Source organism: Mya arenaria, chromosome 2 (genome assembly GCF_026914265.1).
Source record: "Mya arenaria isolate MELC-2E11 chromosome 2, ASM2691426v1".
Taxonomy (NCBI): Eukaryota; Metazoa; Mollusca; class Bivalvia; order Myida; family Myidae; genus Mya; species Mya arenaria.
The window spans coordinates 62616199-62633048 of record NC_069123.1 but is presented as its reverse complement, the minus strand read 5'-3'; the positions used below and the strand labels follow the sequence as shown (position 1 = coordinate 62633048).

The window sequence follows — 16850 nt, the reverse complement described above, 5'->3', positions numbered from 1 at the left end:
GTAACAGGGCCCCCGATATTATGTTAGTGAATAATAATTAGGTTATTAAAGGTTCATTTTAGTGTTCGAATATTCGATCGAAAGAATTACCGAATATTCGAATATCACTTTTGCCATTCGTTTGCATCCCTAGTAAAAACACATAGCTTTTCATTGGCTTATATACATGTACGGTACCCTATACAACTATTGCTAGGAAACCATTTTTTAATTTAGTGATCAGTCAGGCTTGAACATCACATGCAGAAACTTATTTCCACATCTATTACATGCATTTACATGCCAACCGGTAAAAAATGACAAATCCGAATTATTTGTGGGATTTATTTTGGATCAAACATCAACAAAATTGGATGCAGTTTTAAAGTTAAGATCATGGAAACCTATACATGAGATTAGTACAAAATGCAAGATCATTGTATTTTACAGACCACAAGAATACATGCAAATATTAATGTTTCTTTTACTGATGAAGTAGTGGTTGAAATTTGTCAGCACACTCTGTGTTCCTTACAATAAATTGGTTTCTTCGTTACTGCGCCATCAATGGAGGATTATTCTGAGCTTCATGTTCTATTTTGTGCAAAACAAAGTCACAGTTTACAATAACATATATTAATATAACTATTGTCTCTAAATCAATACGCCTATTCCAAGTTAAAACAACATGTGGAAAAACTTAACAACAACATAAGTGCTATTGCCTCAAAACCCCATGTACCAGCATTACATTCTGTATTACAATTTCAACAACTGTAATTCGTTTGTATTTCAAAAAGAAAAGATATTGCATGAACAAAGCATGTTCAGATAATCCTGGCATGTAATTTTACCATGCTTCATCATTAAGTGTTCCGAACAAAACATTATATGAAAGCACTGCAACTCCCCTGAAGTTAACAGAGTTATTGATGTGTAAATGGTAATACTGCCCCAACACCAGTTTTAAAGGTACTCCGGCAGGTATTTAGACATTGTTTGTAAGTACTAAAGTTCTGACACTTCAACAAAAAATGACTATGTCATATTTCGAACCTCTTGTACACATAATGAATTAACCTTGCAAAGGTTTGACATGCAGTGTTCAAAGCCTCTCCATTCTAAGGTGAAACATGAGGATCATTCAATGGGAGGTGCTATCAAGCTTGTGTCATGTGATTTATAGACAATAATATACACAGTTAACATCATACCTGAATTGATAGAAATGCTGTAGGTTAACATCCTGACTCGGAAAGAATAGTGTTGTTTTTTCTCATACAAACGTTTCTTTCTTTCTCTCATATGATCAAGTCATCATAAATATAACAAAATAATATGAGCATGTATTTCCTAAAATAATATGAGCATGTATTTCCTAAGAGATGATACGTAATGCCAACCATTCCGGCAACTTTTGCAACCATTTTCATGAGTCCAACAAAGAAATATAAACATGCAAAGTGAAAATGAACATTTAAAATTTCGTGTAAATAAAGTGATATATAGCTTAAATACATGTACTTAAATGATTATAGAAAAAATGTATGTACCAGCATGTATATATATATATATGCGATTTCTTAGTAACAAAAAAATCAGGGTAACAACCTGGAAGACTTACGTAGTCGAAATTGTGTTACAGATTAAAAAAATAAAAATAGTTTAATTGCATGGCAAACTGTCAAATAATAATGGGTTAATTAAAATGTGTTTTCAGAGAAAATAAAATCCATTTGCTGAACCATTGCAGTATTAATTGTACTCACTTTTTGACACTGAAACAAATAATGCAGTTCAATATTTGTAACATTTTTAAATGATTGGGCTTGGATATGAGGTATTGCTGTAGATGTGACATGAAATGGAAGATATGTTTTAAATTGTTAGGATCCAACGATTTTATAAATACTAGTAGTATATACAACACAAACAAATGTTGATGAAACAGCTCTTTCAGTGATTACATGTACACAAAACAAGAACTTAATATACATATACCTCAAAATATGGACTAGTAATTGTAGAGTAAAATTGCAAACTTCTATGTAGATTTAACTTGTATACACATTAAAACATACAACAAACTCCAGATTAAAAGATAACCGTCTACAGAAGTGTACACAGCCATATACAGAACTGTACATAACCATCTACAGAACTGTACACAGCCATATACAGAACTGTACATAACCATCTACAGAACTGTACATAAACATCTACAGAACTGTACATAACCATCTACAGAACTGTACATTAACAACTACAGAACTGTACATAAACAACTACAGAAGTGTACACAGCCATATACAGAACTGAACATAACCATCTACAGAACTGTACATAAACATCTACAGAACTGTACACAGCCATATACAGAACTGTACATAACCATCTACAGAACTGTACATAACCATCTACAGAACTGTACATAAACAACTACAGAACTGTACATAAACATCTACAGAACTGTACACAGCCATATACAGAACTGTACATAACCATCTACAGAACTGTACATAACCATCTACAGAACTGTACATAAACAACTACAGAACTGTACACAGCCATAAACAGAACTGTACATAACCATCTACAGAACTGTACATAACCATCTACAGAACTGTACATAACCATCTACAGAACTGTACACACCCATTTACAGAACTGTCCACACCCATATACAAAACTGTATACAAAAAGTATGGAGTAAACAAAACACAATGACAAAAACAGTAAGAATGGATTGAAAAACCCCTCACAATTTTATCTTTACTTTATAGCAACAAACTTGCATTTACTTGCAATCAGCAAATATATTCAGAAAAGGTAGAATTCATAATAACAAGCTCCAGTATATAGCTGAAACCAAAACATTCTCAATCATACACACAAAGTTTCCAATTGTGTTCACAGTCGTGATCCTAGAAAGTTTTCAAAACAATACTTGTATGCATATTTGTATCATGATTAAAATGGATCTGAAACCCACAAACAACACAGAGTCACATTTTTTTCATTATAGTACAGGTCAATTAAATTTAACAGTTTCAATGAAATGATATGACTCATAATTATATACTTATTTTAAACTGTTCACGTAGTTGTGGACTTTTTGATTGTTATGACCTGAAGGTATTGACATGACATACATTTAATGTAGAAATCTGGAGCCATTAGCCTTGAGAAGTTAAGGTCAGTCATTTACATCACGTACAGTTAGGAGTATCATGTCATTGTTTATTTTATTACTGCATTCTGGTTGGACAAATGTCCTACCTGACCTTTCAAACATAAGCCTTTCTTTTTTACTGATTAAAGCAAGACGAAAAAAGACTTTTTTTAATCTTAAATAATTCATACCTTATTTTTGTATTAAAATAAACAGAATAATGCAAATATAAAGATTGATTTCATTGTGAGTACATTTAAGAGGTCAGAATGCATGAAACCAAAGAATCCCTTTCTCCCTTTATGATTATGATTTCTCTGGTAACAAAAAAAAACATGATGACTTGACATAGAGACAAGTAAAAATTTAGTTGGAGCTATGTACATTAAGGATTAAAAATACAACGGCCATAAAAAGTGAAAATCAATAATAAATTATGATAATTTGGGATGATTTTAAACACACCAAATGTTCTGGTCCTGAACATCCTCAAATATTAGTTCCAGTATGAGGAATTCTGGACCCAAGCAGGGTTAAGAGGCCTTTTAACCATGTTGAAATTGTTTTCAAAGCCATTAATATATTCTAACTTTTTTATTCGAATGCCCAGCAAAACCCCCTGATATACTAAAGTTTGATAGTGTCAAATTGAAAGCTTCCAATCCTAACATGAAAACTCCTTAATTGAATCATGCCCCCGACCCCCTTTTGTGTTAAATCTATGGCACATTGTGTGTGTTTTTTTCAAATCTGAATTGTGGAACATTTTAAGCAGAACCAGAATTACAGTGAGTGTATGACTAGTATAGCAATGTTAGACATGAAAGTAGTTCCACAGAAATCCTTTCACTAGAAAAGGTTGCTATCTTTAAAAACACCCATATCTTTACAAACCAATCCTGCTTGTGTTATATAGCCTAACCCCCTACACTGGAAGATTGAGGTCGGAGATGATCAATACATTGAAAGTGCGCTGAATGCAAAACGAATGGACATGCTGGTTATAACTAAATTATCTAACAATTTTGGCCCTTACAATCATGTAAACATAGAAAACATGAATTGAGTTAATTATCATCATGTAGAGTAAAGTCTCATAGAATGATGTTACATAAATACATAAACATATTGACAGGAAGTCAATTAATACATATACAATATGTATGTCAATTATATTCTTGTTAAACAACTGCAAGATTCTGATATTGGATGTCTTGACATTAGTCTGAATTCAAGGTACCGGGTACTGAGTATAAAATCTTGATAAAATACACAACAATGTTGTACTGGAATAAGTTGAGTATAATGCGGTGCAGTTTCGGAGCAGGAACAATGTTGTTCGCGAGAGGTCACATTTTTCAGTGTTTGCGAGTGTTATGTGAGTGGGGTACACTCTGGTTTGTGCCGATACTGAGGGAGGAAAACCCGCTTGTACTCGACTGCAGACTAGACATCGATCCTCTGTAAATGGAATCAATTGTGTTATAACTTGTAAGCTTTTATCTTGTTTGATATATTTATCATAGTACATACTTTTAAACACATAATCTTTCTTTTTAAATAATTTTCTTACTAAAATATTTTATTTTCATGTTAGTAAAATTAAAGATATTCTCCAAATGTGCCACTGCTTACCTAAAGACCTCGGAGAGCAGCAGCTCCGTGTGGTACATGACCTTGGACTTGTGGGTGGATAGGGAAAACTCAAACGATGCCTTCGTAGAGTCAAAGTACTTCCACTGAAGGATGTAACTGCCGGCAGAGCTAACCACGTGAGAACCCTGCATGGAATAGGACATCAGTATTGCATGAAAGTGCTGATTTAATGCTTGAGAAACATTTTTTTCTTTGATCGAAACATTTTACAGAAAATTCACAAATGATAATGGCATTTGGTACCAAACAAAAAATAGATTATGATATGCTGTGCATATTAAACATATCATCTATAATCATGAGGCTCCTAAATGAGCATAAAAATGTGGTCAATAAATAGTACCTGTGACACAATCTTTTCTATAATTGCCTACAAGTAGATCAAACCTAGAACAAGGCCACCATGGCCTCCAGCAAAACCATTGATTTCTACTTGTATATCTTAGACTATGAAGTTACTCACTTGCACACTATCCCCATCCCTGCATATATGTGGAGGCTCCACAATGCTGAGGTCGGGGCCAACCTGCATGGCCTTGTCGATGTACTGGACACTAACAACATGGCCACCCACGTGGTGCTCATGTTCATTGGAGGCCTTGTTCAGTGCAGCCTTACATCGGAACACCGTGAAAGTCATGTCCCCCTTCAGGATGTCAAAGTCCCATGTGATCACACAGCCTCGCTGTGGAACATTGATCAACACCTGGTATGATGAACAAATAATACTTTATTATATAAACAATAGGTTCTTTGAGATAGACTTTCTTTATACTTTCTTTATACTTGTGTATGAAATTTAGAACTGTGATGCTATCCTACAAACTGAATTACCGGTAGTACTGGAATTAATGCAGGTGTGTATTTCATTCTATACATGAACATGTACTACATTTATTGCACTTGAATGAAATATATCTGTAAACCTTCATGTCCCTATGGACAACTACAATTGGGAGGCTAAATATGCTTGACACTATACTGGCACAACCAGCATGATGAAATAATGACCATTATAAACCACGGGCAGACCAACCTCATTGGGATAGTCCTTGATGATATGTGCTGTAGTGTAGAGGGAGTTGTTCACATTGAGTGGGGGTTCGTCCGGGGACCGGTCTATAAACTCCTCCTTGTACAAGGACTTGGGCACAAGCGCACCCTCAGGGACATCACACTGGCAAATTATAATATTCAATATATTTTTAGTCCAATTTCTACACTTCCTTTATACCTTTTGTCCGGAAGCTGTTTTAATAAGAATAATCAGGGCAATTTCATATCTCGCCTAGGTACATAACTGCTCCCAGGATACTTGTTGAAACAGCTCCCTGATTAAACACTTAATTTCATGTTTAATACCAAATACAGTGTGGCCTTCTATATAATTAGTGTGGTATTCTTCCAAGTTGAGAGCTTTTTGTACTAAACAGTAATGCTCATTAAGAATAGACCTTTACTTAACAAGACAACATGTCTGTACTGTTTCCATTTTTACTTTTCTTTTTGATATTTGACACAATAGCCTGTATGTCAAGTGTGAAAAGGTACTGGGCACTTTTAAGGGATATCGCCAAAGACTACCACTTACATAACATTCTCCCTCCAGGAAGTCCGGTATGTATTTCTTCTCAATGTAATCTACAAGGCCACCAGGGCCCTGGTAATCATTGCCTCCATAGATCATAAACTTCTTCCTTGTGTTCTCATCAATGAACGGGCTTATCAGCGTCCACAGAACAGGGAACACACGAGGGGCCCGCACAATGAGAAGCCGCCCCATAGTTTCTGGGTAGTTTGCCTCAACAATCTCAATGATGCGTAACAGTGCCCTAATTCCTGGCCTCCACAGATGCCGCATGCTGAGACCCTCCAGGTCAACTATGCAGGTACACGCACTGAAATGGTTGGGAAGAGTTAAACTCACACAGTAGTACTTACATTACAATTTCTCCGTGGCCAATACTCCCTTTACACACAGAAACAGCTTTTATGATTTTATCACATGACGCTGCTTATTTCCAGTGTAAAACAACCCTTATGTATTTGCTTATGCTACACGAATGTAATATAACGGGACATAGATGTCATTTTGTCCTAATTTACTAATTAAGCATCAAACATTTTACCTTAAATTAAATACAATCTTGAATAGAATGTGTCATGTGATAAAAAGAACCTTACATTCGTAGCCATTTGATACAAATGTGTATGAAACTCATTTCAGAAAAGTTGTAAAGCTCACCAAAGGCTTGCTCAACTTCTTTCCAATAGTAATTTCATATTTTTCTATACTAAATGGTAACTCATTTAAGATCCTATATATCTACAAGGTAAAGCTGACAAGTACCGTAATTGAAGCAAACATTTTCTTTTGAAGATAATAGCCCTCACAGCCATGCACCATACCAACATAAATGACCTCAATGTATTCCATCATGGCTCGAAGCAAGTATTTTCGTGATAAGCTTAAGCCATAAATTCTTTCATCCAGCTAAAATAATATACCATTTCACACCTGTAACCCAAACTAATTCCCTTTTCTAACCAGAGTCCAATCGATTTTGAGAGTTTAAATAATAAGATATCCACCTATCACTTTTCTTCACTAAATAAAAAAGATAAATAGTCAATATCTTGAACTAGAACTCCACGAGTCGGATGTGTCGCCTGACGAATTATTTACTGTCGACATTATAGCTGTTAGATGGCATTTTATTCATTTATAGACAATGATGTTGCCATTTAACTTTCAAGTGTAGGTGATTTTTGAACCCTCAATCAGATATACCTACGGAATAAGTTTCAGGTTGAAACCTCCTATAGTTTACGAGATATGCCACGGACAAAACCTAAGCAAGAAAATTAACAAAGGGCAATAACTCTAAAAATATGGCAGCAAGAGTAACAGTTCTTGTGCACTGCACTTGCCCTCAATGAGATCTATCTAGCTATGAAGTTTCAAGTCGATACCTCTTATATTCTTCAAGATATGCCCCGGACAAAACTTTAAGCATGAAAATTAACAAAGGGCAATAACTTTAAAACTAAGAAAGCAAGAGTTACTGTTATTGTGCACTGCACTTGCCCTCAATGAGATATATCTAGCTATGAAATTTCAAGTTGATACCTCTTATATTCTTCAAGATATGCCCCGGACAAAACTTTAAGCATGAAAATTAACAAAGGGCAATAACTTTAAAACTAAGAAAGCAAGAGTTACTGTTATTGTGCACTGCACTTGCCCTCAATGAGATCAATCTAGCTATGAAGTTTCAAGTTGATACCTCTTATATTCTTCAAGATATGCCCCAGACAAAACTTACAGCATGAAAATTAACAAAGGGCAATAATTTTAAAACTAAGAAAGCAAGAGTTACTGTTATTGTGCACTGCACTTGCCCTACATGAGATCTATCTAGATATGAAGTTTCAAGTTGATAACTCTTATATTCTACAAGATATGCCCCGGACAAAACTTTAAGCATGAAAAATAACAAAGGGCAATAACTCTAAAAATATGGAAGCAAGAGTAACAGTTCTTGTGCACTGCACTTGCCCTCAATTAGATCTATGTACATATGAAATTTCAAGTTGATACCACTAATAGTTTAGGAGATATACCCCGGACAAGCGAAAATGGGACACAGACGCCGCCGCCGACAAAAGTAACCCCTATATGTCGTCTTTTCAGGCGACACAAAAATGATGCCATTTTGATCTTTGATCACTTTACTTGAGCACTTCAACGAAATGAAAAATAACAATTACTAACAATCCTGTAACAACAATTCTTTGATCAAACACTCCATTCTATTCCTGGCAATGTATTCAAGTACAAATCAATGCTTAAATCCATATATTACCCGCATGTTCATGAAATTTGGTTTAAGGAGTTAATATTGGTTTGAAGCATTCTACATGTAAGCAGCATGCTAAAATCAAGATGTAACGGAATTCAATGATTTCGAAATCGAAGTTTTTACTACAGCAAAATAAATGGCACTCAAAATCCAAATTATAACAATTTTGACTCGAACAAAGCAATTATTTCATAACTTACGGTACAAATTATAACGCAGCGGGTAATCATGGGAGCCACAAGATTTTGTTATATGTTAAAAGTGTCTTCAATTGTTTTGCCAATACATTGAAAATGGACTTTAACAGTGAGTGGTGTCTCTTACTTTCCTTTCCAGGTTTATTAGAGAAAAACATATGGGGGAATGTAGTTCCGCATAGGATTGACTATGTGTGGTTTTTGATGTAAAAGTGCCAAGCAAAAATCAAAATCTGATCATCTTGATGGAATATCTTTCCAGAGGTTAAAGTTAAAAACATTTTATGGATGTTCATGAGAAGTATTGTCGTTCCATAGCTTTTTGAAATTCCTTTACAAATATGCAGCTCATTTTTTGTTCCAAAATGTTGCCTCGTTACAAATCTTAATCGTTAGAACTTTATGTGCTATACTTGGTGCACTAGGTTTGATTATGAGAATGACTTCTTGCCAATACCGATAGATTGCCTAAACAGATGTAAAACTAAGAGAAGACGCATTGGAGCTTTTTCAACACATAACAATATATTGTGGCTCCACTGATTGCCCACCATGTGTTGTTAGTTCAAGCAAATAGAGACTGCACACAGTGGTAGAAAATATCTGAATTTTATGCTTATCATGTACAACTATTGAATTGTGCATAATAATTGATCTACACTCAAAGTATAATTTCAGAAGCGAATCTCAGGAAAAAACTACACTGTATTCACATACGGTTGAGAGTATTACATTAGTTACACAAAAGCATTTGTATTTTTATGCAAAAAGATGCCTTACCTGGCAACCAAACTTTTAAGAGGAAAAACATATGCTTAAAAGTTTGACAACACAGTTACATCATTCAAAATAAGTGAGTGTCCTTTTACAAACTTCCATGAACAATCATGAATGGCCGCTAATAACCATGCAAAGGCTGTGATCTTGGTTTACCTATATTGTACACTTACCCCAGAGCCTCACTTCCACTTGAATTCAACAGTCACATGTACATGTCAAATAGCAAACACAAAACAAGACGGAAAAGAAGCGGGAACAATTATACTGTATCATATAATGTAGCTATATGTCAGCCAACACAAAGGAACAACAGACAAACCATTATAAAATGAAGTAATTATGATTATGGCTATTGACATCTATTGCATTTAGACATAAAAAACTCCCAAAAAAGGCATTTAAACGGACCATCTGCCTTTAAAGGTTTGGTTCCAATTTTGTTACAAAACCAAAACAAAACAGATATAGAAATTCTTTATTTTGCCTTCCTTGGATGGGTGCTTTGTTTAAATAGAAAAGCTCATTTTACAACTGACAGAAATTAGTATTAAAATCAGTATTCAGATACATGTACAACTACCGGTACATTCATAACCACTCCTTATAAATGTTTGCCTTTGCTTGTTTTTTTTACTGTCACTTAAGAAAAATACCAAAACTCTAATTGTTCAGTTTCCTAATTTATAATTGTACTGGAAACTAATGTTAATAAAATCATATTCATGGGGTTAAAAGAGCACAAATTTAACCAATTGATATCTACTATCAGACAAAAAGGTCCAGCAGCCAAAGGTCCAGCAGCCAATTGTATAAACTGGTTATTTTTTGGCTTGGTCTAAGTTAAACAAAGTTAGCCAAATGTTTTTTTTATTGGTCATAAGTCAGATTTGTCACAGTAATATTTCCATTATACACCCCAATGTTTACTTTTTGTTTTCTTTAATCATCCGAACTGTAACAGATTTATCCACACTGTATCACCCCAAAACCAGACTGGTCATTCGCAAACATTGGCCCCAACCCCTAACCTGTGTCCTACCTGACTGGGTGTCCCCGTGCCTTGGTGGCCTCACTAGCCCTGCGTAGTCCCTCCTCATTCACCCACAACACCTATCAAATTATAATGAACACATATAACAACAAGCTTAATTGTGTAACCAACTATTGGAGACATCAGTTGAAATGATCATTGTTAGGCAGTACTCACCCAAAATTTGATCCCTAGGCATACAGTAGGTATTGCCATCAAAAATAACATTTCCTGTAAATTATATCCCATGCCATAAAGGCATTTATAAGCCAACTATTTTATTTTGAAATTATCTCTGCATTATCTTAAAGGTTTATTCTAAAAATATTTCTAATAAAAAAGTGGTGTAGACACCATTGAAAATGAATATTCAACTGATTGTATTAAACTCAGCTATATGATTTCATCTCAAGACTGTACTGTACAGTAAAGTCCACATTTATGAAGGACCTCTTTTACATTGTAAACCACCTTAATTTGTTCATATAATATAGAAATGGCCCTATTGAAGGCTAATATAAACCATAAAGAGAGGTGGTAAGAGGCGTACATGTTTGAGCAGGTTCTCCTCGCCAACAGCCTTCATCAAGCCCTTTACATCCATCAGTCCCAGCCTGAGAACGTACAGGGGTCGACCATCTGTATATATGTATGGAAGATTTAGCATTCAGAAATCAAAAAAGATATAACGTTATAACGTGTAAAAAGAATATTGGATATTTATTTGATTGAAAATAGCTGTGACTCCATGCACTGAAACATTGCTGTAAAGATGTTCAGATTCTACAGCAAGAAAAAGGCCGTCAAACACTGAAAGCCATTTTAAATATTTTTAAGGACAACACTTTGTGTGAAGGCTGATTCCTTAAATCTTTAATTAGCATGATCATTTAAATTTACCGAAAATAATAGAAACTTGTTTGATGTCACTTGTCTAATAGCCAGTTACTGTAAATTACAGGGACTGTTTAAGGTAACAGGCGATATGTCCCTAGTTGACATAAGATGCGTGTATAGTGTATTGTCATTCACAGCTCTGGCACTAGGGGCAAATTGTTGTATAACAAGACAAACAAACTTTTACACAACATCACAGTTGTAGGCAAAAGGTTTATTAAATCATTTATTCAACAAACCGATATTGACATTCCAATATGTAATATTCGATCGAATGTTCATTTGCATCCCTTATATCTTATGATTCATATGAAAATTTAATTTTCAACTGTTCAAAGGCAGGCTGGTGATTGTAATAATCTCTAGACTTATCATTATTGTTCCATGCTATGGAGTGTTTCCTTTGTTTTTCATCTACACATTAACTCCCATTTGGGAATGGTAACAAGGAAGTGTAGCTTAAAAGTTCAATCACTACATGTATTGTGAGGATAAATTACAATGCTATTTTATAATTGCACACTATTTATTGAGCAGTGCCCTTTACAACGAGGTACAAACCAATTATGTCAGATTTAACACATTGAAATAATACATTTGCCCTGAAGCTGAAGGGTGCCGTAACCATTACCAAAAGAAAAAAATAAGGGATAACAAATATTACAATACATACCTTTATCAGAGAAGTGCCATCCACCAGTGTAGTACTTGGTGAGTACATCGGGTGGAGTGTATGTGTGTAGGAGGTGATCAATGTTGTGGAGTTTCCGCCAAGCCAGAGAGTGTACCAGCATCTCACGTGCCTTCTCAAAGTTGAAGTCACGTGCCCGTAAGAAACGCAGAATGTGGGCATCTTTTGGAATCTGTGAAGTGAATGGAAACATTGAAGGGCTACAAGCATACTGTACAACAACATTTGGTTCATAAGTATATTACTAGAAGTAGTAAGCATGTGTTTTATAAGTATATTACTAGAAGTAGTAACATATTGCTTCAGCTTGTTAACATGCAGATAGACCTTCCCATGCTTCAGGAAAGTTTGATGTATTACGTATGCACATACTAAATCAGAGATTTTCCAAAATAGATCTTTACTAAAAATACCAAACAACTGTAAAAAATACTTCCAAGTACTTGTACACATATGCCTCCTCCAGTAAAAATGTCTCATCGTTTTGGGTTTTAGATTAGGACAACAATATATTTGGTTCAGGTCGAACATTTTAGTGACAATAATTTTTATACTACCATAATAACTTAAGGTTATTATTATACACAAATTATATTCAAACAGAACATTTCGAATCATTTAAAAAAATAAATATTTACAATTTATTTTAGTATCAATTGAAATAGTGATTAATAGAATGCTTACTTTGAAAAAAACTGATTATTCAAGTTTAAAACAGTGCATTCAATCTTAAATTTCATATGATTTGCATTTTATATCAATGGAACCACTCAATGTGAATATGTACACAAACGCCAATCAATCCATCCTGTACCTTGCCCTTGTGTGTTTGCTGCAGGAGCTGCCTCAGCTGGACCAGCTGTGATTCCTGTACGAGGGTGAGATGGCCTAGGAACCGTTCAATGTAGTCTGCATCCAGCTTATCCCCGCTATAACACACCATAGTCTCCACTGTTACAAGATAGAGAAATGATATAAACTCCCCAGTGCATGGGTGAAACTGCCTTGGAACAAATCAATACAGTCTGCATCAAGTTTGAATTGGCTCGAACACCCTATAGTCTCCATAGTAGGGTAAACAACAGCATGTAAATACATTTTGCCAAAAGCTTAGCTATAATATAAAGACCCAAAAAAGTTAGCATTCAATACACACATTCATTTGAAGACATAGACAGAAAGAGCATAACACAAAAGACTATGCTTTACAAGATATGAATGTGTCAAAAATGAAATAGAGAAAACATGTACATATATGTCAGTTTTCAATACATTTCACTTACTTTAAATGATCTGATGTCAAAATTAGTACAAGTTGATTACCCTGCACTGGTGTAAGTCTTGCTGAATTATTTATTTAGGTTAAAACCTAATCAATATGAATTCCTAAATCAAACTATAGCGTAAGAAGTTTACCTGGTTGATCCCTGACGTGTGTCAGTTGATCCTGTGGTGTGATTGAGGCTGCCGTGGCCCCAAGGATGAGGCTGCCGTGACTGTGCTGACTGGTGGTGCTGCACACACTCCCAGATCTTGACCGCACCCCGCTGTCCTGTGACGACTGCTTGTCACTCTGGTTTCCTGTTGCTGCCACCATGTGATCTGGACATGTCCACCTTGGGATGTTGGTCACTCCCTCTGTCAGCAGCTCATTGATATAGTACTCTATCACTTCTTTACCCTAGAGATAAGTTGTACAGTTTAGACAAAAATATTTCATACAATCAATAGCCCCAAAGATTGAAAGCTAGAAATAAGGCCCATTTTAAAGTTATGTATTAATGCCAGACAATAACTCAAGGGACAGGGGCAAACTGTCTTTAAAACCAATTTAATTCATAACTTAAACAAATCCATGCATTACAAATTATAAGAACTTTAGTTATAACTTAAATCAAACCCACACAGATTATAATTTCTACAACACTTTCAGATTCATACCTTTTTAATGTTTTGAGTATATTGCTTCATTGCTATTTTCTCCACAGTATTTTCAAAACCAAAGAATGATTTAATATCTAAACTGGCTTCTTGTTCAAAGCAGGTCCAATCCGAATTTTCTTTATGAACCTGTAAAGACACATACATTATACAACAAATTTTATGTATTTCTCTTAATCCTTTAAATGAGTTCAAGAGAATAAAAGATAAGGTATTTGTCAGATACTTAGTGACTGGGAACCCCATGTGACATGAGACATGTTTTTTGTTGTTGTTATTTTTTGTTTCTTTTAAAAAAGCTAAATTCTCAGCTAGATCTTCTGCCATTAGTAAAGTCCACCATGGAAAGAAACTTATTCATGCATATCCATTCAGGTATATTCTATATATATGTTATGAATTTCACTGAAATGTTAAAAATATGTTCACACTTAAGGTTTAATCCCAAAGCTATCTACATGTAACTCACTGTGTATGTACAGGTCTCATTGATGACAATTCGAGATGAGAAGCTTTCGTTGCGAGCATATATTTTCAGTGTTCTATTTCTTCTGTCCAGGCAGTTCTTCTGTATAAATATCACATGATCCACACCAACAATCTGGAAAAGCATACATAGTTTATGGTTAAATGATAAAAAATCAACAAACACTAAACATTACGTATTCTCCATTAATAAACTTGAAAGCACTTAAATATTCTCAATACATTTTTATTGTGTTTTATGCATAATTGAAAAACCACAAATAATTATAAAACTTAGAATCTTTAAAAAAAAACATTTTGGACATATTCTATAAAATTGATTCATAATCTTATATATAACCTTTTTCAGGAGGTAAGGTGCATCAACGTTGAGCCTACATCTCCTTTCCACATCATGAATGGCACCATCCTCACTTTTGTATTCATTAATAATGTCACTTCCAAGGAAGACTGGAATCATTTTGCATGTTGGGAAACGCTTCTGATAAGCCTGAAAATCCAATTCACCAAACTGATTGTCAACTCAATAAAGTCTGTATATATATATATATATATATGATGTATGGCAACGAATACCCGAGGACTCAATCGCTTGTCTGAGTACTCGAAAACTAATTTCTTATTACTCAGGTACTCAAACAACAAAAAAATATTATTTTCAAATTTCACTAATTGCACAAAATACAGACCAACATACAAACAATGTAACTGAATTGGCACGTTGCCAAACAGGTAGCTGACAGCAAGACGTGTTAATGTACGCTGTGTGGTGTAGAGTTAAAATATAATGGTGGCACTATAAGCATGCCCAACCATCTGAAGTTGAAACATGAATCCCAAACAACTCCAGTCCAGACAGGCAGCCAGAGGAGACCAAGCAAAAGATAAATATTTTTTTTAAAGACTGTGCTTCAGTCTAAGATGTTTTCTGCTCAGTTTATTATCATGGAGTGTTGCTGATATGCTGATTTATTGACATGATTCCTTTTGACATGTATTTCATTTGTTATTTCGCATGCACTATAATTGTAGTAAGATATATTTATATATACAAAAATGAAATAAAGAGGGCAAACCAGAAATTAAAAGAATAAAACAGCATATTGTTTTTCTTTTAGTACATAAGTCAACACTTATTCAAAGATGAAAAAATAGATGGAAATGGCCAATAATATAGTGACCCATGTACAGGGAGAGTAAACATGTCTCTTACTGTGTTTTTCTGAGTATTTGAGTACTTGATTAAAAGATTACTCAAGTACTTAATGACTATTTTACAACCGGTTGCCATACCTAATATATTTTATATATAAAACAATATTTTGTTAAAAGGTGTGCATATTTTGAATAATTGCCTTTCAAACAAATTTCATGCTTAATAGGTAAAGCCGTGCCACACTAGTGAGTGTTCTGCGAAACTATTTGGATATTTTTCTGTCCCCTGTTATGCCAAAACTCTCAACTGTTAATCATTTGCCCAGAATTTAAAAAAAAAAACACAAGTGGTATACATTTAGGTAAAGAATTCAGTCCCCACCAGTTATAAGTACTAGTTTAACTCCAGGATACAGACTCAAACTGTCATGTCAGCTGCCGAACAAAAGCCCCTTGTCTACATCCCAAATTCAGACATGATATGCCTTCATCATCAACATCATTTCCAGTGATGGCATCACTTTGCAAGGAGTATACTCATAATTACCAAACAAACTCGAACTTATTGCTTACTCTTAACTTTTAAAAACTAAAGTGATATTACATGTACTGTAAACCAAGGAGGCAGAAAATAAATATTTTAAACTTCAACTATATTTGATATACACTCACCGCCATAACAATCTCAAATGGGTGTTTATAAACCCTGACAGGAGACTGATACTTGTGCACCATCTTGCTCCGATCCGTATGCGAATATTAAACAAATACTTGAGGTTAAAGGTGGGGTCTGACCAATTTTATTTTTTCAGGTTTAGGGTCAGCTTAGCCAAAGTTCTCTCGGAATCATTTTATCTACCGTTGGTGTATCACATTAAAACAATTAATCAACAGAAAATTTGACAAAATCAGCTCAAACAATCGGGAATATCGGCAAAATGTTAACGGAAAACATAATTTTATTTTGACAGGTTGCCATTTCAGCGGTGTCACGAAATTATAT

At 34.6% G+C, this 16850-nt stretch overlaps 1 protein-coding gene across 2 annotated transcripts; it reads right to left on the bottom strand.

Moving 5' to 3' along the window:
- Nucleotides 1-308: 308 nt before the first annotated feature.
- On the bottom strand, nt 309-16826 carry LOC128209410 (SEC14-like protein 1). 2 transcript variants are annotated; one of them, XM_052913435.1, is made up of 15 exons: nt 16520-16826; nt 15033-15182; nt 14676-14807; nt 14207-14335; nt 13682-13946; nt 13080-13216; nt 12248-12437; nt 11228-11316; nt 10687-10757; nt 9818-9835; nt 6399-6705; nt 5844-5984; nt 5271-5513; nt 4787-4932; nt 309-4612 (listed from the first exon to the last, which is right to left on the bottom strand). In XM_052913435.1, exons 1-15 carry the CDS (start codon nt 16580-16582, stop codon nt 4510-4512), a joined length of 2184 nt encoding a protein of 727 aa, XP_052769395.1. In that variant the 5' UTR covers nt 16583-16826; the 3' UTR covers nt 309-4509. The 2 variants fall into 2 exon arrangements, with proteins under 2 accessions (XP_052769395.1, XP_052769403.1); XM_052913443.1 differs by lacking the exon at nt 9818-9835.
- Nucleotides 16827-16850: the final 24 nt, after the last annotated feature.